Source organism: Hibiscus syriacus, unplaced genomic scaffold, assembly GCF_006381635.1.
Source record: "Hibiscus syriacus cultivar Baekdansim isolate YM2019G1 unplaced genomic scaffold, ASM638163v2 tig00111372_pilon, whole genome shotgun sequence".
Taxonomy (NCBI): Eukaryota; Viridiplantae; Streptophyta; class Magnoliopsida; order Malvales; family Malvaceae; genus Hibiscus; species Hibiscus syriacus.
Genome location: NW_024063072.1, coordinates 132,043 through 157,559, shown reverse-complemented (window position 1 = coordinate 157,559; position 25,517 = coordinate 132,043). Strand labels below are relative to the sequence as shown.

At 34.0% G+C, this 25,517-nt stretch overlaps 2 protein-coding genes, 1 non-coding gene and 1 pseudogene across 3 annotated transcripts; 2 read left to right on the top strand and 2 right to left on the bottom strand.

Moving 5' to 3' along the window:
* Positions 1-5,065: 5,065 nt before the first annotated feature.
* LOC120159644 (oxygen-evolving enhancer protein 1, chloroplastic-like) lies at positions 5,066-6,387 on the top strand. Its single transcript, XM_039170212.1, has 2 exons — positions 5,066-5,386; positions 5,493-6,387. The coding sequence occupies exons 1-2, from the start codon at positions 5,144-5,146 to the stop codon at positions 6,249-6,251; spliced, it is 1,002 nt and encodes a 333-aa protein (XP_039026143.1). The 5' UTR covers positions 5,066-5,143; the 3' UTR covers positions 6,252-6,387.
* A 665-nt stretch (positions 6,388-7,052) lies between these two features.
* TRNAE-CUC lies at positions 7,053-7,125 on the top strand. Its single transcript has one exon. It is a non-coding gene; the product is annotated as a tRNA-Glu (tRNA).
* Positions 7,126-7,680: 555 nt separating this feature from the next.
* LOC120159748 lies at positions 7,681-19,432 on the bottom strand (annotated as a pseudogene).
* Positions 19,433-22,298: 2,866 nt separating this feature from the next.
* Positions 22,299-23,696, bottom strand: LOC120159642 (geranylgeranyl pyrophosphate synthase, chloroplastic-like). Its single transcript, XM_039170211.1, has 2 exons — positions 22,443-23,696; positions 22,299-22,346 (listed from the first exon to the last, which is right to left on the bottom strand). Exon 1 carries the CDS (start codon positions 23,567-23,569, stop codon positions 22,460-22,462), a length of 1,110 nt encoding a protein of 369 aa, XP_039026142.1. The 5' UTR covers positions 23,570-23,696; the 3' UTR covers positions 22,299-22,346; positions 22,443-22,459.
* Positions 23,697-25,517: the final 1,821 nt, after the last annotated feature.

Genomic DNA, 25,517 nt, shown 5'->3' with positions numbered 1-25,517 from the left:
CAGCGTCCTAAAGCCGATATAGAAATGGTCTCAACCTCACAGTCTGCATTGTTCAATAGAGTTGTGCTGCCATTACACCTCAAGGAAAAACGTTTGGTAGCATGATTAAGTTATATGTTACAGTCCATTATTCTACGTCCATAATCCCATGATAGAAGTATGCTGGAAACTGGTTTTGCATGGCATACCATTTGCAATTGTCGATTGATATTTGAACCCGGATATCGAGATGGTGAGACTTAAGGTTGAAGATAGATGGTGGCCTGTGAAGATAACAAGCAACCGGCGAAGTCGGCAAGCTAAATTCACGAGGGGTTGGATTGAATTCGCAAGGGACAACCTGCTGAGACAAGGAGATATATGTGTGTATGAGGTAGATACAGTGGTTCATGGCTTGTTAAATGTATCCATTTCTAGGTCATCTCATTGAACTTGTAATGAATTATTTATTTTATATGAAAACCATATGATTAGGGAATTGACGTAGTGAATTTGATATTTGTAGAATAAATTTGGATTAGGAAAAATCAACATGTATGACATTCTCTTTTTCTTCAATAGTCTTGTGATTATAAAGGTGATATATGTTCATAATTTTTCTTAATTATTAACAACATGCATACATCTTATAGATGCAACTGTTTAAATTAAAAACTCAAGAAAGAACAACATGTTCTTTAATGACTAAAGCTACTTAATAGATTGATTAGATTCTCATGTACGACTTTTATACACCCGCCGTTAAAATCTAATGCAACCCCACAGTCTTTCCACAAGCTATACGTTGTCATGAATGACTTAAGCAATAATATTTATGGTTGTTATACCCTAAGTTGCACGTTTTGGGGAATTTTCCTTTGCCCCAAGGAACCGCATGCGAAACAGAAATGCTTTGTAGTACGTGTGAGCTCTAGTACAAATGAATACATCTACCCATATGTAGACCTCCATCTAATAATAAATATTTAAATTGACATATGCCTAAAATCGAAGGGTAGAGTCCCTTACAAACTCTGTGGTTGGGTCATTTCATGCCTTGTATTTAGTAGGAAAAAGATGATTCTATGCAGTTGGAAAATGAAAATTTGACAAATCAAGTTTTTTTAAATTAAGTTTTTAGTAGTTTAAGGTGATTATAAGATAATATTTGTTAATAATTTTTTATTTAATTGACAATAAATGTACACGCATCATAAAGACATGACTATTTGAACACAAGACATTTAGAGAGAATAGCATTCACTTTTATCATTAAGGTCGCTTGATGGACGTCATTTTATATTTAAGCTTTAAATGGATCCTTAATAGCGAGATAGAAGATATGATCAATTTCCATACACCTTGCATGGTTGGTGTGAAAAGATGGAAAATTCTAGTTTAATTCATCAAACTTATAAACATTGTCGTTGAAAAGATGGAAAAGTCCTTTTAATTTGATCGGAAATAAATAAAATCCACGTAGGAATGGAAAGAAGAAAAGTGAATAGGGATAATCGTCCCTTAAAATTTTCTAAAATTTTAGAAATTCACTTTCCTAACCTAAATTATCGCATATTTCCTTGAATATATATGTATGTGTATGAGAACCCGTCATGCAAGGTTTTAAGTGTAATATTGTATAAACCAAAGAAATGGTTTAATTGTGACAAAGTCATTTTCTGGACTCGGGGGCTGCATTGGTCAAACATTGCTGCTCATCTTAAATACCTTTGCTTTAACCACTGAACAAATATAATCATCATACCTTCCCTAAATACTTCTAATCTTGAGTATTTATAAACAAAATTAGATTATTCTTCGTATCATTGAGTCAAATATTTGTAAATTAAGAATTCATCACAATATAAAGTTCATTTCTTATCCAATTCATGATAGGCTTTCACAAAGATCATACTAACACAACGGAGATGGTATACCTAAAAAGGAAAGTTACGACCTCAAATATTATTCCATGTTATGAAGATATCACAATTTCTTGAAGGTATTGAAGCAAACCCTTTTATAGTGAATATACAAGAAAGGTGGTGTGATTGTGGCTTCTTTCAAGCTATGAAGTATTCATACTCCAATATCATAACCGCATGTTCAAATGTCAATATCGACTACAAAAGATCTGTTGATCTTGTATATCAACTTCCGTAAGTGTTCAAGATATACATATATGAGTTCCCCCGAATAGGTGAGGAAAAAGAATGGAATGAGATTCAAATTTGACCTACAATTCTATCAAGTCTTTTATTGTGTAGAGACTCGTTAGATCATTCGAGATAGAAGAACCTAAACAATGTAGGCACTATAGAAATTTGTACCACAATGGAACAGTTTCCATCTCTTCTAACATTTCTCAATTGTGAACCATAATTACATGCTATTATATTTTTTACTTCTTGTCTATGATATTACTATGAAATAAGTGAAACAAACACTAAGAAGAAAAAGAAGAAGATACAAGAATAAAGAAAGAGAACTATATTATTATCTCAATCTCAATTGTGTACCTCTATATTTATAGCCATAAATAGTAAATGTGATATACAACTCTAATACTAATGGATATTAGAGATTTAATGATAATATGCATTAAAATCTTATTTTATAAATAAAGATAGACATCCACATAATTAAATATTCATAACAAATATTTTTTTCAATAATTTTATTTATACTATATCTTCACATAATATAATTTCATTTTACAAGAAATCTAAGACTTAAAATAAATAATCATATCCCTAGTAATAATCACTCAAGTAAGAATCCTAAACCCTAAGGGTGCGTTTGGTTCACGGAATGTAAGATTGCCAGTGGGAATAAAAGATTACCAGGGAATAGGATTACTGGGAATGTTGTATTTTGTGTTTGGTTGGTTTAGCAGGAATGTAAGATTATCATGTTTGGTTAAAGGAATAAAAGATTATTCGAATGTATATTTGACCAAATTGTCCTTATTATATATTTGTTTTTTTAACAAGTTGGAAAATATTTATATATTTTCTTTAAAAAAAATTAAATTCATAAAATTTATATAATTTTTTTTAAAAATTAAAAATATAAAAAGGTTTAATGAAAGAGTAAAATTTTATTTTAACCCCTGAACTTCATATAAAATTTTAATTATAATTTTTTTTTGTAAATCTAAAATAGTTTAAGGATAAATTTATAATTTAACCTTCGTAGAATTTTCATTATTCAATGACAGAATAAAGATATTTTTGAAAGAAAAAAAAAATTTAAGGGCATTTTAGTCCAAAACGCCAGTAATCCAACAATACCTAAGGAAAGAGAGGTAATGACATTCCCGGTAATATACTCCAAAAAATCCACTATTGATAATGTAAGATTTCCGGGAATGACATTCCCGACCAACCAAACGAAGGAATGTGGATTCCATTCCTATGGGTCACATTCCCCCAACCAAACACACCTTGAGGGTGTTTGGATTAAGGAATGTGGGATTCTCATGGGAATGGAATCCACATTCCCATGTTTGGTTGGTCGGGAATCTCATTCCCGGTAATGTTTTATTACCAATAGTAGATTTTTTGGGTATATTACCGAGAATGTCATTATCTCTCTTTCCTTAGGTATTATTGGATTACTGGCGTTTTGGATTAAAATGCGCTTAAATTTTTTTCTCTCAAAAATATATTTCTTCTGTCATCGAATAATAAAAATTCTACGAAAGTTAAATTACAAATTTATCCTTAAACTATTTTAGATTTACAAAAAAATCTATAATTAAAATTTTATATGAAGTTCACGGGTTAAAATAAAATTTTACCCTTTCATTAAACCTTTTTATATTTTCAATTTTGTAAAATATATATATAAAAATTTTATGAATTTAATTTTTTTTAAAAATATTTATAAATATTTTTCAACTTGTTAAAAAACAAATATATAATAAGGATAATTTGGTCAAATATACATTCCAATAATCTTTTATTCCTTTAACCAAACACAGTAATCTTACATTCCTGTTAAATGAACCAAACACAAAATACAACATTCCAAATAATCTTATTCCCTAGTAATCTTACATTCTCCCGTTTGGCCGAGAATCTCATACCCGATAATGTTTTATTATCAAGAGTAGATTTTTTGGGTATATTACCGGGAATGTTATTACATTCCTTCCCTTAGGTATTGTTGGATTACCGTCGTTTTAGACTAAAATGCCCTTAAAAATTTTCAAAAAATATACTTCTTCTGTCATTGAATAATAAAAATTCTATGAAGGTTAAATTACAAATTTATCCTTAAACTATTTTAGATTTACAAAAAAAATCTATAATTAAAATTTTATATGAAGTTCAGGGGTTAAAATAAAATTTTACCCTTTCATTAAACCTTTTTATATTTTTAATTTTGTAAAAAAATCATATAAATTTTATGAATTTAAATTTTTTAAAGAAAATATATAAATATTTTTTAACTTGTTAAAAAATAAATATATAATAAGGACAATTTCGTCAAATATATATTTCAATAATATTTTATTCCTTTAATCAAACACAGTAATTTTACATTCATGTTAAACCAACCAAGCACAAAATTCAACATTCACATTAATTTTATTCTCTGGTAATCTTTTAGTACCACCGATAATATTACATTCCGTGAATCAAAATAATTCACAAATCCCTGTACCCTAAACCATATATATCTTTATTCTTTAAACATCCACAAATGAATGAATTTAAGAATTGGAATGCACTTTTTATACCATCTCAAAAGAAAAAAAAAATCTTTATCACGTCTGTAATAAATATTTTTCTATAGAAAATACTTTTAAATTGAGTGCTATTATTTTAAGAATTAATCAGTTGAGCCATGAGATAACATTAAGCAGCAAGGGCAACCAACCAAAATTCATGTGGCCCCAAATGCCCACGAACCCCGCTTCCTCCACATCATCTGGCTGAGGACCCACACTATCTTTGAAACTTGAGTGACTACTGACTTCATTCATCCCCACCAATAGGATCATCCCTTATCCTATCCCCTTATCTTACTTGCCACAAAATATAAGTTTCTCCACCCAAGAGATCTCCTTATCCTATCCCCCTTGTTTTACATCAAAATAGCCACAAATATAAGTTTTTATCAACACAAAATACAAAAAATTTGTAAAAACTGAAGCATGGCAGCCTCACTACAAGCAGCAGCAACCCTGATGCAACCGGCCAAGGTTGGTGTGCCATCTAGGACTGGAGTGCCGCCGTTCAGGTCCTCTCCGAGCGTTTCTAAGACCTTTGGTTTGGAGCCTGTCGGTGCTAGGCTGACTTGCTGTTTGAAACGTGACTTTAAAGACTTGGCTCAAAAGTGTGTTGATGCTACCAAGATTACTGGTTTTGCTCTTGCTACTTCTGCTCTTGTTGTCTCGGTATACTTCCTCCTTTTGCTTTCTTTTCATCTTGGTTTTGTTAGTAAAGCTTAATTCTTTTGTATGGGAGCTTTTCTAAGTATGACCACCTCTGGTGTTTTTGAAGGGAGCAAGCGCTGAAGGAGTTCCAAAGAGGCTAACCTATGATGAAATCCAAAGCAAAACATACATGGAAGTAAAGGGAACTGGAACTGCTAACCAGTGCCCGACCATCGACGGTGGTGTCGACTCATTTGCCTTCAAACCAGGCAAATATTACGCCAAGAAACTTTGCTTAGAACCCACTTCTTTCACCGTCAAAGCGGAGGGGGTTAGCAAGAATGCTCCCCCAGAGTTCCAAAACACCAAGCTCATGACCCGTTTAACCTACACCCTCGACGAAATCGAGGGTCCTTTCGAAGTGTCCCCTGACGGCACTGTCAAATTCGAGGAGAAAGATGGAATCGATTACGCTGCTGTCACAGTTCAGCTCCCTGGTGGCGAGCGTGTGCCATTCCTTTTCACCATCAAGCAACTGGTTGCATCAGGTAAACCCGAGAGCTTTAGTGGAGACTTCCTCGTACCGTCCTACCGTGGTTCATCTTTCTTGGACCCAAAAGGCAGGGGTGGTTCCACCGGTTACGACAATGCCGTCGCCTTGCCTGCTGGAGGGAGAGGAGATGAGGAAGAATTGGCCAAGGAGAACAACAAGAGTGTCGCTTCTTCATCAGGGAAAATTACATTGAGTGTTACGAAAAGCAAGCCCGAGACCGGTGAAGTGATCGGTGTGTTTGAGAGCCTTCAGCCATCGGACACCGACTTGGGTGCCAAGACTCCAAAGGATGTGAAGATCACCGGTATCTGGTATGCTCAGCTTGACTCGTAGAGTGATTATCAAATCTTTGTATAATTTGAGGCATGGTGTTTGCTAGAATTTCCTGTAATCCCGTGAGAAGCACACTGAGCTTATTATCTTTTGTATATTGGCTTCTTCTAATAATGTTCTTATTATGTTCAACGTCTTTTTTCATGTCCGATAAGTATTTTACCGTGTAAGAATCTTATATATATTGAACATATGGATCTTTGTCATCTATGCAAAGTGATCATGTTGTCGGGTTAGGATCTCTGTCAAGTGAGTTCGGGTTCAAGTGTTAGCTCTTCTGACTATAATCAGATTGCAAACGATCCGATTCAAATCAATATTGCTGAAATGACCTTTCCATCTCCATTACTGTCTGTGCAATTTTCTCGTATTTCATGTTTGTTAAGCCTTCTGAACTGCGGAGAAAAACTCATCTCAGCGGTTGCCTTTATCTTCATTTGTAATGCCTTCAAATTCCTTTTCGAAATTTTACCCTGCTTCTAAATGTAACACGATTTGTTACAAACTTGAACCCAATTTTCTTTGGTAGAGAAACGTAAAGAATATTTCACTATGATATTATCTTACAAGCATGGAGATTTTGAATATTTCACTATGAATTGCTGAAAAAAATACAAAAGAATGTGAACAACTTCACTTTCTTTTGTTTCATGAAGTTGTAATCTGAATTTATATATATGTATACATTGTCAAGCATAGATTAGGAAGGTGGTGCAACTGATAGGGAAGCTCGCAGGGAGCTGAGCAGAAAGAAAAAAAAATATTTTGAATAAAATAAATCAGTATATCTTTAATAAGCAATCCGTTGTAGTCTAGTTGGTTAGGATACTCGGCTCTCACCCGAGAGACCCGGGTTCAAGTCCCGGCAACGGAATTATTTTTTCTTCTTCAAAACAACTAACATGCAAAGCCATGGATTGCTTTTAATAAGGCTTCCCTCAGTTGAAAACTTGAAATTATCCTCGTCCTTTTTGGCTTTATTTGCGTTCTCAAAAATACAACTTGCTTCCAAGAAACTAGACAACGTTACTTTGTAATGTCGGAATGAAAACGAGTTATGGTGAGGCAGTATATGTGTCTGCCAGATCATCATCCCCAGAGAAATTGAAATAGCACAGCGCCATGTTATTGTTATAGGACAAAGTTTCCACACGTGATCCTATATCAAACTTATTTCAATCACAGATCGGTTGCTATCAAGAAAGTCGCGTGTTTTCGTGCTTATATTCGTGATTTGTTCGTTATATCATGGATTTAAATATATGCAAGTGTAATTGTTTTTAATTTCAAGAAATATAAATATATTTATGGAAACAATATTTTCACATTTCCATCTTTCGATCCCTCAAAAACGTTAACATCTCGTGTTATTCTGGAAAAACAACATGCAGAAGAAGAACTAACATGCAAGAATTCCAGAATTGATACGAAAAATGGAAGTTTCTATGCGAAATGCATTTGCGAATTGAAACTAACAGCCCCCAAAGTCTAAAACTGATGAAAAAGAAGAAACCTTATCTGGCATGTCACCAGAATGGCATAGCCCTAGAGTGAGTGAAACACCGCCAGCATTGCTGGTGGTGAATGGCTGTGAAATGGGTGACGCCACCACCTCGGGCAGTGGTAGTTAGGGAACTGCACTGTTTTGTTTTGTTTACTGAGAAGCATTGCCTGTTGATGTCAATGAGTGAAGGGTCGCGTTCCATGGATCTGATCTCGCACGTTTTGCCTGCTGGTGTGGTCGTTGTCGTTGATGCTGCCACGGTAGCCGCGGCTGTCGACAAAGGCGGTGATGTATGTGCTTTAGCGCTGCTAGTATTCGGGTTCCTTTCTCTTCCTTTATTATCATTATTATCTCCCTCTTCTTCCTTTGTCTCTTGTTGATACATCTCTTCCACCATAGGCTTCCAAAGCCGAACCCTTGCATTTATGAACCAATTTCAAACCTGCATTAACATATATATAGATGGGGCGTTATTACGTTAAAAACCCCAAATAATTCATTATTTAAAAAATAACCCCAAACAGCATTTAAAAAAATTAACCACCAATCAATTTTTTTTAAAAAAACCTTAAAATCTCCCTTTTTAAAAAAACAATTATGATCTCGCGTTTTACGAAACGTAAGTTCCATGCGTTTATAGTATCTTTATTCATAAATTAAAGGAAATTTTCTAAAAATTTGATGGATTTCGCATTTTACAAAACGCGAGGCAGTTATACGTTATTAGTTTGAGTGTTGTTTTTTAAAATAATGTTATTGGGGGTTATTTTTCAAATAATTACTTACTGAGAGTTTTTTACACACATATAATTATTCCATATATAAACATATATATATTTTGAATCGATAACTATAAGGACTACTCATAGGATGGGCATGAGTTCTAATGGATTGGGTTGGGTTTTTTTTTAAATCGGATTTGGGTTAGATCAGATCGGGTTTTTTTAAAAGTGATGTTCGGGTCGGGTCGGGTTTAAGGTGAAAAATACCGGACCCGACCCGACTTGAATTTTTTTTCTTTATATATTTAGGATTAATTACAATGATATCCCTCTATATATTATTTTTTTTCAATTAAATCATTATTTTTATTGAATAAAAATAATACTTTATTATTATTTCGGGTCGGATCAAGTTCAGATTTTATCTCCAAAAATCGGGTCGGGTGGAGGGTATATATTTTTCGAGTCAGGTGAAGGATGTAAAATTTTCGGCTACCCATCCCTAACGGCTAAACTCACGATATAATGCTTTGGAAATAAATAATTCACAAAATAACGTTCTCCCAAGATTAATTGATGAAATAGGGCGAATTGCACAGTTGGCCGTAGGTCGCCATGCCTTCCGGGCGACCTACGACGTGGCTCCCGACGAGGATGTGGCTCCGACGAGGATCGTTGACGAGGATCGTGTCGTGCATGGGACATGCACAACCCAACCATAGGTCGCCAAGCACTCCAAGCAATCTACAAGGTCGCCATGCACTCCCAGCGACCTTGTAGGTCGCCAAGCAATCCCGACGACCTTATAGGTCGCCATGCACGCCGACGTCCAACGTTGGGCCATGCAGGATAGGTAGCCATACAATCCTCTCCTCGCGTCTGATTCCACTTACAGCTGCTCAGGAGAACCTATTCCTCTTGCTCCTCGCGTGATTCCTCTTACATCTGCTCAGGAGACTCATGCATGCAGCTGTAATAGCTGTATTATTGTAGCATGATTTGAGCTGCAAAGTGTCGTAGCTTCGTGCCCTAGCTTCGAGACATAGCTGCTCCCTCATGCCATAGCTTCGAGACTGTCCACTCTTGTTATCATAGCTGTATTGGTGCAGCATAAAATCAACTATTGCATACAGTAATTAGTGTTGTATTATTGCAGCGTTCAACGGTTGAAAAATTTACAGCCTTCAACGTGAATTATACAACTCAAATTGATTGTAGCTTACCAACCGTTGAAAGATCATTATATATTGGATATGAGGGGTTTAGGGTAGAATCATAAGAAAGAAAGAAAATTTGGCGAGAGAAAGGAAAAGAAGAAGAAGAGGAAATGGAGATAAAGGCTCATCGTTTGTGAGGTAATTTTTAATTGTTTAATTTAGTTTATTAATATGAAATTATGAAATAATTAGTTTGTTAGTTTAGGGTTTTAGGATAAAATAGAAATTTAGTTAATTAGTTTGTTAGTATAAATTATTAGTTTGTTAGTTTAAGTTATATTATATTAATTTGTTAGTTTAAGTTATATATTAGATTATATAAAAAATTAGTTAATTAGTTTCTTAGTTTAAGTTATTAAATGTAAAAAATATTTAATTAATTTGTTAGTGTGTTTAAACGTATATTAGGTTGTTTTTTTGAAGTTTAAGTTAAAATATTAAAAAAGTTAATTAGTGCTTAATTAGTTTGTTAGTTTGTTATTTTAACTAAATTATATTATAATAAAGAAATAGTTTATTAGTTTAAGTTATATTATAATATATTAGATTATATAAATTTAATTTTTTTAATTTATTGTTGTTTAAAGAAATAATTTTTTTACACGTACAGAGCATTATTCCACAACATTTTTCCACGTACATATTGATTCGAAGAAAGAAACAATAAAGGAAAGGAAATGAAATGAAAGGAAATAAGCAACAACTTTTTCACGATTGTCCATTATGATGGACAGATTATAGAAAATGAGATCGGAGTAGTTTTTCAGTCTGAAAAACCAATAAATATGATGTTCAAAAAAGACATCACATTTATAGAAATGAAGCATAAGATAAAAAGAAAAATTCGAGTTGCAGTTGATGGTTTGAGGTATAGGTTTATGATATGCCCCAACCCAGTCAAATATGTTGCAGTTCCACTTGAAGAAGATGATGATATTGGAACCATGGTTGGATTACATGAGTCAACCAATATAGCAGTTATTGAGTTATTTGTTGATGTGCATAACATATGTGATGTTCCTGGGTCATCAAGAGGTATGGCTCAAAATCCATCTGAAATGACTTTATATAGTCAGTTTGAGGAGCCGACATACAGGTTCCCGAACAGTTTTATGGCACTATTGGAAAGTGTAAATGAAGTCGGGGGGACATCTACAACAGAAGAGTATGAGACGAGAAACATACCGGAATTGGTTGTTGATATTGACGCTGAAAATCGATGGGGAGAAATTCATGATGATTCAAGCGAAGATGAAGAAACCGAAGAACCAATTTTGGGCGGCGACGAAAATATTTTTGGTGGAGGTGCAATTGATGAAGTTCCGACACCGTATGAAGCTACTCCTCACATGTACGAGATAGACTATGATGCGATGAGGGCACTTGAATTCCCAGACATGCCATATTTACCTCCATACCAAATGACTGAATCATTCGATAATTCTAGTGAATTTTCAGTTGGGGTGCAATTCAGAGGAAAAAATGAAGCTACCCTGGCGATTAAAGAGTACCGCATAAAATGCCATGTTGATATCCATGTTGCAGAGTCCAACCAAAAAACCCTATACGCGAAGTGTGTAAAATATGGCCTAGAGTGCAAGTGGAAGATCAGAGTGTCGAAAAATCAAAGGCACGATATTTGGGTCATCACGAGGTACAATGGTCCGTACACATGTTTGCGAAACTTCATCGAACAAGACCACCGACTATTGGACTCCGATGTAATATGTGAATACGTGAAGGCGATGGTTGAAAAGGATCCAAGGATATCTTGTTCAGTGTTAGCTGCATCTATTCGAAGCCAATTTGGATATCAAGTAAAATATGGCAAGGTGTGGAATGCGAAGATGAAGGCAATGAAGCTGACGTATGGAGATTGGGATACATCGTACAATGAGTTACTACATTTGCTACAAGCAATGAAGCGATTTATCCCAGGAACCATAGTGAAGTCTCAAACCATCCCCGCATATGACGAAGAAGGTCAACTTCTGCCAGGGAAGAAAATATTTCATAGACTATTTTGGGCATTCAAGGCATGTATTGAAGGATTTCCATTTTGCAAACGTATGATCCAAGTAGATGGTACGTGGTTGTATGGTCAATATAGGCATGTACTTTTGATGGCAGTTGCTCAAGATGGTGAGCGAAATATCTTCCCAATTGCATTCGCCATTGTTGAGGGAGAGACAACAGAGGCTTGGGATTTCTTTCTGACCAATCTACGTCAATATATCGTTCGTGAAGATGGAGTTTGCTTGATATCCGATAGAGGAACGGGTATTTTGGCGGCAATTGAACGACCAGGAAGTCGTTGGATACCTCCGTATGCATATCCGACATTTTGTATCCGTCATATTGGCAAGAATAGTATCGACCAATTTCATAACGCACACATTCGTAGCGAGATAGTCAGCATGGGTAAGTTTTATTTTCAATTTTTGTTCATTTTTTACATGGTTTTTTTAATTGCGGTTTAACACAGTATATTATGAAACAGGATACGAACTACGTCGACCAAATTTTGACAAGAGATTGGAGAATTTGAAGGTATTTACAATGATCAGCGTGTTTGGAAGTGGGCTTCAAAAATACCGCGGGAAAAATGGTCACAAGCATACGATGAAGGTCGGAGATACGGACATATGATCACAAACCTTGCTGAGGCCATTAATTCGGTACTAAAAGGTACACACCATCTCCCAATTGCGAGTGTGATGAAAGAGACGTACTTTAGATTGGCTACAGTTTGGTCGGACAAAGGCAAAGAAATAGATAGTCTTATAAATAGAGGTAAAACTTGGGCTCCTACAGTGGTGGAATCAATGGAAGCAAATGAGCGATTGGCAACATCAATGGTTGTTCATAATTTCGATCGAGTTGGTCATACTTTTGTCGTGTCGTGCATACGCCGTAACGTCGGAGGAGAAGACCAAACATTTAGAGTTGATTTACGACAGAAATGGTGTGATTGTGGTTGTTTTCAGGCATGGAAATATCCATGTGCTCATGCAGTCGATGCATGTATGTATCCTGGTGTAAGCGCATACACTTATGTTGATGAGTGCTTTCACTTACGTAGGATATTAAATGTCTACAGCTATGCGTTCAGACAGATACCGAATGAATCATATTGGCCCAGAAAAGATCATGACGAATGGCTGCCAAATCCAATGCTTCGCAGAAGTCCAAAGGGTCGACTTGAGTCCACTCGTATTCATACCAGTATGGATTTCCATGCTAGAGAGAGAGGTCAAGCAAAGAGATGCAGATTATGTAGGGGTGAAGGCCATTCAAAAAATAATTGTCCTAATTTACCAAGATATAGGCCTCATCATTAGTAATGATATATGTATTTCTATGAATTTCTATGTATTTATAAGATTTAGTAATGATTAGTAATGATGAAATTATTATTAATATTTAATGATTTGATTGTAATTTGATAGTAATGATTAGTAATAATGAAATTATTATTAATTTTTAATGATTTGATAGTAATGATTCAGTAATGATTAGTAATAATGAAATTATTATTAATTTTTAATGATTTGATAGTAATGATTTAGTAATGAATAGTAATAATGAAATCATTAATAATTTTTAATGATTTGATAATAATAATTTAGTAATGATTAGTAATAATAAAATTATTATTAATTTTTAATGATTTGATAGTAATGATTAGTAATGATTAGTAATGATTAGTAATAATGAAATTATTATTAATATTTAATGATTTGATATTAATGATTTAGTAATGATTAGTATTAATGAAATTATTATTAATTTTTAATGATTTGATAGTAATGATTAGTAATAATGAAATTATTATTAATTTTTAATGATTTGATAGTAATGATTAGTAATGATTAGTAATGATTAGTAATAATAAAATTATTATTAATTTTTAATGATTTGATAGTAATGATTAGTAATAATAATTTATTATTAATATTTAATGATTTGATAGTAATGATTTAATAATGATTTGATAGTAATGATTTACGACTTGAACAATGAACAATGTTTGGTTCAATTAACCATATTTTCGTTACATAACTAGTAATGAAATTATAATAATTATTTGATACTAAAAATCATTATAAATATGTCGAATTTGTTAAGATTTGAAAAAACTAGTCTAATGTCAATATTAAATTTGTAACAAATAACAAACTAGTTTACAATTATTGCCGATGTCGGGGTGTTGTTGAAAGATAATGTTGGGGCGGACGTCTGATGCGTTGTGGCCGTTGCGGTTGCTCAGGAGTATGGTACCCATCCTCCTCATTCGTTGGGGGCATTTGAACTGACATGTGTTCAAAGTCATACGTCGACGAAAACATGGGAGAGTAGATGGATGCATCAGGCTGCACAAACTCTGGTATGTATGCATCGTCGAACGGTTGTGGTGCGCTATTATCCACATCGGTCATTTCCGCTTCAGGTTGTTGAGATGAACTCCCACTCCCACTTGGTAGAGAGTATTCAGCTTTACCAAATCTTTTCTTAAACCTCAAAAATTGTCGCCTCTCTACAATTGTTGTCAAGAATGACTTTCCATTATCCAAAAAATAAGCAAGGTAAGCCGAAGTCTCAAAATTAAGTCGTCGTCTTGAATGTCGTCAAGAGTTGGCATGAATGAAGCCCTATTGTTCCAAGCATTAATGTAGGTTGCATGCTTCTCAACCCAATTAACATTTTCTTTACGACGACCATCAAATCTGTGCAGCTGGTCATGCGTCTCAACTCAATTCACCTGACGACGACCATCTAAGATTTGGAGGAGGTCATGATCCCATGGACTCCGCGGAATAGGTTGGTGGAAGTGGAATTGCCTCAACACTCTATCCCCAAATTGGATCTCAACAAACGCAAAATTGATCAATGGTGTAACAGCACACCAATATTGAAACTCATCTAAAATATCGTACGGTATCAACGCAAGTATTTCTTCATTCATGTATGGTCTCCAATTAAACTGTAAAATTACAAAAACAATAAAATTTATTTAAATCAAATAATATAGTTAATTTAAATAATAATTAAAAATAACAGATTATACATACCTCCTTTTTTGCCTTAATATCGATCTTCAGCCTGAACTCTTTAATGTTGTTGTGCACCAACCCCGTGCCTTCAATTTTATGCCTCCATCTGTATATCAATCAAAACAAAAATATGGTCATTTTTATTTTATAATTAATATTTTATATTAAAATAGAGAATTCATATTACCTTCCGGCAAGCGGAAAGTCAACCGCAGTCCGACTAATCGGTGTCAGAAACGGAAGTCTATGCCAAGCCCATGACTGTAGCAGCAACAGACATCCACCGATTTCTGCTGTATTATTATCATTCACGACTAATGACGCCTTGCACATCTCACGATACAAGAACGCCAATATCGCCGATCCCCAGCTATATTGCCTACTATTCTCAAAATTTCTTTAAAAAAGAAGATATTGAGTGTGAACATAACTACTGGATTTATCCGGCATTAAAATACCCCCAATCAACTGTAATATATATGCTCGTGTTGCATATATAATTTTGTGCTCCGTACTATTTGGTTGAAGCTGAAATTCATTCTTCAACCATGACAACCTCACACGCCACCCTTTACACTCTGGTGGTACTGGCGTTTTCCCAAGAAACAAGCTACAAAGTTGTGCCACATTATTAAACTCATGTGACATTACCACTGGCATCCCATTTGTTTGGACCCCGAGTTGCAATGCCACATCCTCCAGAGTTATCGTACATTCGCCACACGGCAAATGAAACGTGTGCGTTTCTGGTCTCCAACACTCAATCAAGGCACTGATCAAACCTGTTACCAACTTGTAATCTCGCACAAATGTTACATATCAAAATCCAGCCTCCTGCAAGTTTTCTTCTATCAATCTGTGTGGCTTGGGCACTTTATGTAGCCGATGACGAATGACTCGCTGCTCGTCCTCCTGCAATTAAATATTTCAAAAAATTTATCACAATCATAAAATAATATTCAAATATTTATTAATTATAATTCATTAAACAAATATTTTATTCACCATTATTCCCAAATGACTTGAAATATGTTCATTGTCAAGTCTCAGCAGTGAAATTTGATCAGCCATTGGAATGAATCTGTAAAAAAAAGTAAACAACAGTATTTAAAAATTCATTTAATATAACTAATATAATCTAACTAACTAACTATTTTACAACACAACAAAAAAATTTAATATAATAACTTATAATATATTAAACTAATAAACTAACAAACTAAACTTTTTAAAATATAAATTAAACGTAAATTTTCCCTTAAACAACTAATAAACTATTCTTTAATATAACGTTAACTAATAAACTATTCTTTAATATAAATTAAACTAATAAATGATTTTTAATTATAATTTACTACTAAAAAACTAATTAACTAATTTTTTATATAATATAAATTCAACAAACAAATATAACTTAACTATTTAACTAACACAAACTAATTACATATTTTTTATATATAACTAACGACTAACAAACTAACTAAATATTTTTATTAATATGTAACTATCAAACATGCTAATTAAATAATTTTTTATTTCTATATGATATAACTTAAACTAACAATAATATAACTTAAACTAACAAACTAATTAACTAATTTTTTGTTTTACCCTAATTTATAATAATAAACTAATAAACTAATAATTTATAACAATAAACTAATTTAAATAATTATTCTTTTATATAACTTAAACTAATAAACTATTTTTTATTATAATAAAACTTAAACTACTAATAAACTAATTTTTTATATAATATAAATTCAACAACCAAAATATAACTTAACTATTTAACTAACTACAAACTAATTAAATATTAGACTAACTAACACACTAATTAATTATTTTTTTAATATATAACCATCAAACAAACAAATTAAATAATTAACTAAAATTTTGTTTTAACTTAAACCATAAACTAACAAACTAATAATTTAAAATAATAAACTAATTAAAATAATTAAAAAAAACTTACCTCGATGTTGTGCTCTCCCTTTCTTCTTCCTCCTCTTTTCTCTGCTATCTTCTCCTTTGCTATTTTCTCCCTTTTTTTCTCTCTTAATTGTTTCACTCCATTAACCCCATCCATCCAATATATAATACAACAATCGGGCATTGCTTCAATTATAGGTGGCTGATTCACGTTCACGGGCTGCAATAATGCAGCAATAAGTGCTGCAATAATGCAGCTGATTTAACGCTGCATGGGAGCAGAGGCAGCAGAGTGGGGCAAAGGCATAGGTCGTTGGGATCCCTTGGCGACCTACAATGTCGCTGGGATGCCCTGGCGACCTACAATGTTGTTGGGATTCCCTTGCGACCTACCCACGTTGCATACTGCCATGCACAGCCATGCAGAGACTCCAATCTCGCCCAGACCCATGCCACGTTGCCATGCAGAGACTCCAACCTCGCCCAGACCCATGCCACGTTGCCACCCCGCCATGCACAGCCATGCAGAGACTCCATGCAATCCATGCTTGGCAAATGCTTCAATTACGAGGACGAATTTGTAATGAGACATGGGATCATTTGCACACTCAGGGTAGAAGGAAAGGGCCATGTCTAAACCACCAACATTGTTCAAGCCAAGCATGGACTGCATGGTGACTTTTGGTGACCTGCCTAGGTCACTAGGCGTGCATGGCGACCTACCCCCGGGACTGTAGAGGGCACTATCTGAGCAATTAATCTGGCGAGGGCACTATCTCGTGAAAAAAAAAATTCAACGCATTATCTTGTTGGGGTTGGGTTTTTTTTTAAAATCGGGTTTGGGTTAGATCAGATCGGGTTTTTTTAAAAGTGATGTTCGGGTCGGGTCGGGTCGGGTTTAAGGTGAAAAATACCGGACCCGACCCGACTTGAATTTTTTTTCTTTATATATTTAGGACTAATTACAATGATATCCCTCTATATATTATTTTTTTCAATTAAATCATTATTTTTATTGAATAAAAATAATACTTTATTATTATTTCGGGTCGGATCAAGTTCAGATTTTATCTCCAAAAATCGGGTCGGGTGGAGGGTATATATTTTTCGAGTCAGGTGAAGGATGTAAAATTTTCGGCTACCCATCCCTAACTACTCATCAGCTACCTGATCTCTCGAAAGGCCAGTATGCCGAGCCAACATATGCTTATCTGCATCGCTTGGGTACCTGAGAAAAATTAAAGAACTTAAAATGATATCAGATTCATGAACCTAAACAAACTAAACATATTTCTATTATTGTTCGATTTTTTATTAATGAATATAAAAATTTTATTCATTAATTTTTTTAACTTAATAAACTAATATAAACGAACGGTTTATCACAATTCACCTAACATTCTCGTATGACGGCTTGTATTTTAGAAACTGCCGATGTACAGTACATATTAGTGTGAGATAAAGGCGACGTACGGGTGGAAAAAATGTTCGAAATGCCAGGCCCTCAAGATGTTGACAGATGGTTCAGGCAGGCCCCTTTGAGGTCTCCAAGGTTCATGTTCCATCATACTACCGCCCATTTGATGCAACCCTCTTTGTTGTCTTAAGCTTTGCTCCAGCATCCTTAGCCTCGGTGTCTCACCTTTGGTTATGCCTGAGATTCCGGTAGCTCCATCTTTCTCCCCAAGAAGCTCAGAGCTGCGCTTCGATTGTGCTGATATCGAATCCTTCAAACTCCTAAAATGCCTTGACATTGCCTTCCGAGCTAGCGCAGTGTAAGGCACTGCAGCACCATTTCCCATCACCAGATCCAATGAATCCACCACCATTTTTATATGTTCACAATAAAGTTCGTATCTTCTCTCCACCAGCAATCATGTGACAAAATACTGAAGTTTTAATTGATACCAACTAGACACTATAGAGCCCCAGACTTTGCTTTATCTGGGGTTTATGTTTGCTTAAAATTTTCACTACTCTTGAAGGAGAGACAAGTTGAGAAGAAAGAGATAAAGAGGTTCCATACCTCATCAAGCATGGCTAAAAGTTTGACCTTCCTTCTTTGATGTTCAATTCTATCAGGTGGTGATAAAGGACGGAGATGCTTTGTCAATGAAGAACAGGTAGTGTCACCATGATTAGAACTAGGGTTGGTTTTGTTTCGACCAAACTTGTACTTCTTCAACTGGACTCTTCCAACACTACAGAATTCTTCCAACAATTCTTGAGCAGCTTTAACGTACTTTGAGTTTCTAAGCACATTAACAATTCTTCCAGGACCTTGAAGAGAAGTTGATGAAGATTGTGATCTTGGATTCATCAAGAAAAGTTGCATGGCAGCTGTTGAGGCGGCAGCATTAATGCTCGGTAACTGCTGATAGTTGAAGTCACTCTTTGATTCACCTGCTGGCCTGTGTGCTTGATAATTGGGCGGTAGAGTCTGATCTAATAACTCGGTGGAAGCGGTGAGAGCCATACCTGAAGGGAAATGGAACATGTCGGATAACATACCTGATGTTTCAAATGCAGGAAGAGCGTTTGATTCTTCCTCTTCAAGCGGAGGTGGCGACTCAAAGCCTCCAACACTTAGCTTATTTCTTCGGATCATGGTTGATCTCTCGAAGCCATTCGAGAATCTGAAGATGCCAGTAGCTGCTTGGTGGAAATCTTGGGACATGGAATTTGTAGGGTTCATATTGCTATTGGCTTGGACTGGAATTGTTGGGACGAAATCTTCTGTAGCTATTCCCATTTCAACACCCCTATATAGGACGACTTTGATACAGTTGTAGAGATTAGAGAATGAAAGCTCAGAGAAATCATTTTCTTTGTTAGTGGTAAATTGAAAGCTGCTTGTATTCCCTCTTCTTCGTCATTTTCTTTTCCTTCAATTCCTCTCACTTTCTCACTGTATGTGTGTTTATCCTCTGTACCTGTCGTCTCTTTCTTGTGTTGTCCCTTGAGCTTCCTTGTCGGAAACAAAATTTGAAATTCATAACGGGAGTGATCGGAGGATGCGGAAAAACACTCTTTATCAACAAAACATTTGTACTAAAAACCTTGGCCTTTAAGTTCATCCCCAGAGAGAGACGGGATAAATCTGAATCTTTTTCCTTGTTGATCAACAATTTATTTTCTTTCTTCTTCATCAGGATGAAATCCTATTAACATCAATAATCCATGGACAGCTACTTTATGATTATATCATGTCGATGTTAAAATTCCAGAACGTGGTAAAGACAAATCAGACCTGAAAATAGACATATGCAAACGTGGTTATCCAAATGTCGGAGCAATATTGCATGTATGATTGCCACATTATTGGATTCTTCCATGATTATTTCAAAGAAGCTTGTTAAGATTTCTGCTGTTGCGTGCAGTCTGTAAGACGATTAATATGGGGCATTTAGGTACCAAACTTGCCTATTTTATGTTTCAACTCACCGCATAATTCCACAACCTCAACACCAACCAGCTTCAAACCCTAATAGTTTGGGGGAAATGAGGCCCATGCAACTCAATATTTGGGCCATTTTATCTTCTTATTCCCCCTAATTTGTTTTGTTTAATGGTGATCTTAATTTTTATAAATCTAAATATAAATTAAATTTTATATTTTTGAGTTTAAATACTAATAAGTTTTCATTTTTTTTTAAATTAAATAATTCAATTCTTTTAATGTTTAATTATATATATAATGAAATTTCAAAATTCTTGTTTAAATGTCTGAGTAAGAAAATTAAGAAATCTTGGAGATTAAAAATAAAGTAAGAAATCAAGATTACACCTCTTTTTACTATAGAAAATTACAGTATCTAATTCCCCAAACCAATAGTTTTATGATCTTCCATCTTAGCCACACCAACTTTAGCCATGCAAACAATGGACAACTTCAAACAAGCTTCAACACATGAAGAAAAGGATTTCTTAACCTCATCAACGGAAGGCGGCGGCCGCCGCCGCCATGTCTTCCGCTTGTTATCCCGATCATGGGAACAGCACTTGTATTTCCTCTTCATCTCCTTCAACCACTTATTCGCCTTCGTGACCGCAGTCTCCCCTACTTTATCTTTCTCCTTGGTTGTCATCAATAGGTAGCTTCTCAGGTATTTTTGCCTCATCAGATACCTCTCTTTACTGCATCCGCAGCTTAGTTTGATACGGTTTCGCACATCTTTGCAGCTCTATGAACAGCTTAATCTCTCCATAGTTTGGATATTACTATTCTTCGCTAAGTACTTCAACGTTAATGCAAGCCTCAAAATAAGTTTTTTCATTTATATAAATACATATAGATAGAAGAAATTAAATCGTTTTAGGAGTCCTTTTCCTACTAGAGAATTTGTTTTCTTCTCAGTGTAGGTAAAAACAAACCCTTTTCTCTCTTTATTATCAATATTTGATACATTAACGATCAATTTTTTTTTAAAATGAACACATCATGCGATCTAAATGGTAAAAGGAAGTGTTATTCTTCCTAAATATCTCTTATTCGAATAATTGAGTTTGCAGTATGTGTACCTTATCAATGTCTAAAAAAAATTAAACAAATATTATTTTATAATCATTATGTATACTATTCAAAAAATATATATTAAATTTTAATTTTTTATCTCATATGCAAAATTAAGGAAAGTTTACATGTAGTAATAATCAATATTCTAGTTCAATAAGACATAAAACACATAATAGAAAAACTAAAACATAACATAAAAATAAGATGAATGTATAAATATAATACATCTTATACATATCAATGATTTAGGGTTTAAATTCTCTCTTTAATTATCAATATATATATTAGATACGTAAAGATAGAATTCGAAATTTTTTAAAGGTGGATATACATACATTAATAATATAAAAATTTTATATAGTGTGATGACTACAAATAAAATTTAAGGTTGCACAATCAATAAAATAGATAATTAACCGAAAAAAAATTAAATTTTAAGATGGACACGTAATTAAGGATAGTATGAATAAGTTTATTGAGCGTTGGTGAGTAGTCGAGAGTCGTTGAATCTTGCAAGAAAAGAAGATTCCAAGATTGTAGTTTGTGTTGATTGAGGATGGTATTTTATTCCAATTCATAAAAGAATCATTCGAGATCTTTGAAATAACGCAGTTTAATGTTGAAAATTGACTTTGGTAAAAATATTTTTCTAAATGTATATGTCGAATATTTGTTTTTGTTCTTTTATAGATGATGAATGAAAAAATATTGAAACGTATTTTATTCTAATACTCTTATGTACTTTTTTTAAAGTTAGACATTATAGATTATATTATCTTTATATAAATGATTAATACGAAATATATTCAAATTTATGATACTTTCAGACAAAGTTATGCATAAATGGGGCATGCCTTGCCTTCCACTTCTAAGGAAATAAATCATTTTAATATTTTAGTTGGAATTAAACCAACTCCACACCAATTATTTTTTTTCTACCATCAGCTGCTGATGATATGCATGAGATAGGAGACTATGTAGTCACGGTGACCGGAGTTTTGATTCTCCGGTTTCGGCATCAGTTATCGTTATACAAAGATACAGCAAAAATGGATACAAAGTTGAGATACAAACTCTAAGAACTGAACAAGTTGAGCAATTTAATCTACAATTGGATGAGAGTTTTACAACAGTACAAGGAAATTCTCATCTTTCATCATCCTTGTAGGAGACTAATCAGTGTAATCACAAGATTAAAGGTACACTGACCTGCTTATTTCTCTAAAAGCCCTTTTTAGTCAAATACTGAAATACAATAGGCAACTAGTTTTGCCTGTAAGCTATATAATTAGCTAAAGCAATCAAGGGTGCAGATTTCTCAGGATCAAATCCTTGAATCATCTCTAATGCATCATTCTTCAACTTCTCTGCAAGCTCTCTTGATTTGTCTATCCCCATCAACTTAGGGTAAGTGACCTTGTCAGCAACCAAATCTTTCCCTGCAGTTTTCCCTAATTCTTTGGATGACATCGTTACATCAAGAATGTCATCCACAACTTGAAACAACAGCCCAATGTTCCTTGCAAATTTCCTCAACTTCTCCACATCTTCATCACATCCACCTCCAAGAATTGCCCCTAATACCACGGCTGCTTCAAGCAAAGCAGCGGTTTTGTGAACATGGATGAACTCTAAATGATTCAATCCCACATCGGTTAGACCCTCACTGGTGATATCCACAATTTGTCCAGCCACCAACCCTTCAGCTCCGATGGATTTAGCTAATTCCCCGATTGCTCTCACGAGTCTACCAGGCGTAACACCATCCGTGGCAACAGCTATATGTTCAAAAGCGAATGCCAAAAGAGCATCCCCTGCTAATACAGCTATATCTTCACCGAAAACCTTGTGATTAGTCGGTTTGCCTCTACGGAGATCGTCGTTGTCCATGCAAGGAAGATCGTCGTGGATTAGAGACATGGTGTGTATCATTTCGACAGCACAAGCCGCCGGCATAGCCATGGATTCTTGGCCACCAACGAGGTCACAGGCGGCTAGACAAAACACAGGACGGACCCTTTTGCCGCCGGCTAAAAGAGAGTAACGCATTGCTTCATGGATTTTAACAGGGTCATGGAGTGAAACAGCTGACTCCATGGCTTGGTTAACCGAGTTGGCCTTGTGAACCATGTATGATTTGAAATCAAAACTTGGTATTTGAGGGCATGGTTCTTCTTCCTTGACAGTGTCTTCTTTGGTAAGGACCGATGAAATCATAGGAAGAGAAGCAAAGCAGGGGGTTTTGGGGGTTGAAGAAAAATTCTTCGAGAAATTGAAGGGAAAGGATATGGATAAAGGAGAATACTTGGACATGGAAACTTGGTTGAAACTGGAGTAAGATTGAACCAAAGAACCCAGATTCAGTGAAGCCATTGTTTTTCCTCTCTTGGTACTTGAAAGATTGGGTTTTTCCTATTAAAAGAAGGGGTTATTGAACATGGAAAGAAGTTCAAGGATTCAGCTAAAAAAATGAGAAATTTAATGCAATTTCCACAATCCAAATACAAAAAACTTCAATTAACAGTTGACTATCATTGAATGAATTGGGTGAAGGAAAATGACAGGAGAAAGCTAAAAACATTCAATGGAAATGGAAGTGGATTTGCATTTTTAATATCAGCCAATTAGCAGCCAACAGGAGGAAGACGGGATTTTTGGATTTGGGTGTTTTGCTTTGTGTAGAAATGGTAGTTTTTTCGGATAAACTATATATTTAGTACTTCAACTATTACTTCTATTTTATTTTGATCACCCAATTGTTATTTTACAAAATCATACCAAACATTTAATTTTGGTTTCATTTTGATCATCTACCGTTAAAGAATTAACGGTGATGTTGATGTATTAACATAAGATGATGTTTTGTCATCATTGAAAAAATCTATATCAGTAGTTCTGTTAATTTTTGTAACGATAGATGATCAAAATAAAACCAAAACATAAAGTTATGTGTGGTTTTAGAAAACAATGAGTGATCAAAACAAGACAAAATGATAGTTGGAGTACTAAATGTATAGTTTACCCTTTTTTCTTGAAAATATACAATCTATATAGTACTGTATCATATGTGGGAACATATTAAAATGATTAAAAACTAAAACATGTGGATCACGTGTATGAAGCGTGAGCCCACCCGGGGCCGTGTTTTTCTTCTTTATTTTCGTTATGCGTTTACAGGGAAAGTCTCACGCTTAATATACCCTAATAAAATGCGTTACAAAAAAATTATTATTTTTTAAAAATTTTAGTAAAAAATTTATTTAAAATATTATTATTTCTATCAAAAATATTATTATTTATAATTTTACCATGTTTGTTAATATATCCGATAAAGTATTACCTAAAATATTATTTTTTTACTAAAAATATTAATATTAAATACTTTACCAGAAATATTAAAAAAACTTTAATATTTTAAGTAAATAATAATAATTTTTTAAGTAATATTTTATCAAAAATATTAAAAAAATAATAATATTTTCAATAACATTTTTTCTTAACTATATATTAAGATTGTCATAAAACAAAAATTTCCCGCGTTTACATGTTAACTACCGGAATCACGTTTCATGCATATCCAATCGAAATTGGGTTCTGTTTTTCTTGCTCTCTTGCCATAACATCACAATCTAAATGTTTAATATAGTTTTAATGGTTTGGTCATATAATTGTTCAAATCATTAATTTATTAGTTTATTTAATAATTCAAGATTTTTCATTAAAATATAAATATTGATTTATAATTAATAATTAGGGTGAAATACACATATGGTCCCCCAGCTATAGAGTATTGTTTTGTTGAGTCTCTCGACTATTAAAAGTTAAAAAATGGTCCCGACGATGTTGCTTTGTTGAGTCCCCGACTATTAAAAGTTACAAAATGATCACCTAACTATTCATATGTTCTAAGTTCATCATTTTCGTTCGGTCGTCTGAGCTGGACGTTAACCGGTTGATTGAGATATGATAAAATATGATATCATAATCGTTTAAGTTATATTTTGTAGATTGACTATCAATTTACATTATGTCATTTGAGCTAGTGCTTGAAATATTATGTCGTCAAGTCAGTGCTTGAAAATAACGGTGATGCTAGTAAGCTTCATTAAAATATGATTTTATCATATCTCAATCATCATGTTTACTTCCAATTCAGACGATCGTCAATTATTTAATAGAAAATGACGAGTTTGGAACATATCAATAGTTGGGTGATCATTTAGTAACTTTTAATAACCGGGAGACTCAACAAAACAAAACCCTATAATCAATGGACTATTTGTATACTTTACCATAATAATTATTATGGTAAAAGACTAAA

Excerpts from the sequence above, each read along its gene's own strand:
- LOC120159644 (XM_039170212.1), top strand. The coding sequence starts at position 5,144 with ATGGCAGCCTCACTACAAGCAGCAGCAACCCTGATGCAACCGGCCAAG. Across the intron at positions 5,387-5,492 it reads CTTCTGCTCTTGTTGTCTCG|GGAGCAAGCGCTGAAGGAGT; the intron begins GTATACTTCCTC and ends GTGTTTTTGAAG.
- LOC120159642 (XM_039170211.1), bottom strand. The coding sequence starts at position 23,569 with ATGGCTTCACTGAATCTGGGTTCTTTGGTTCAATCTTACTCCAGTTTC.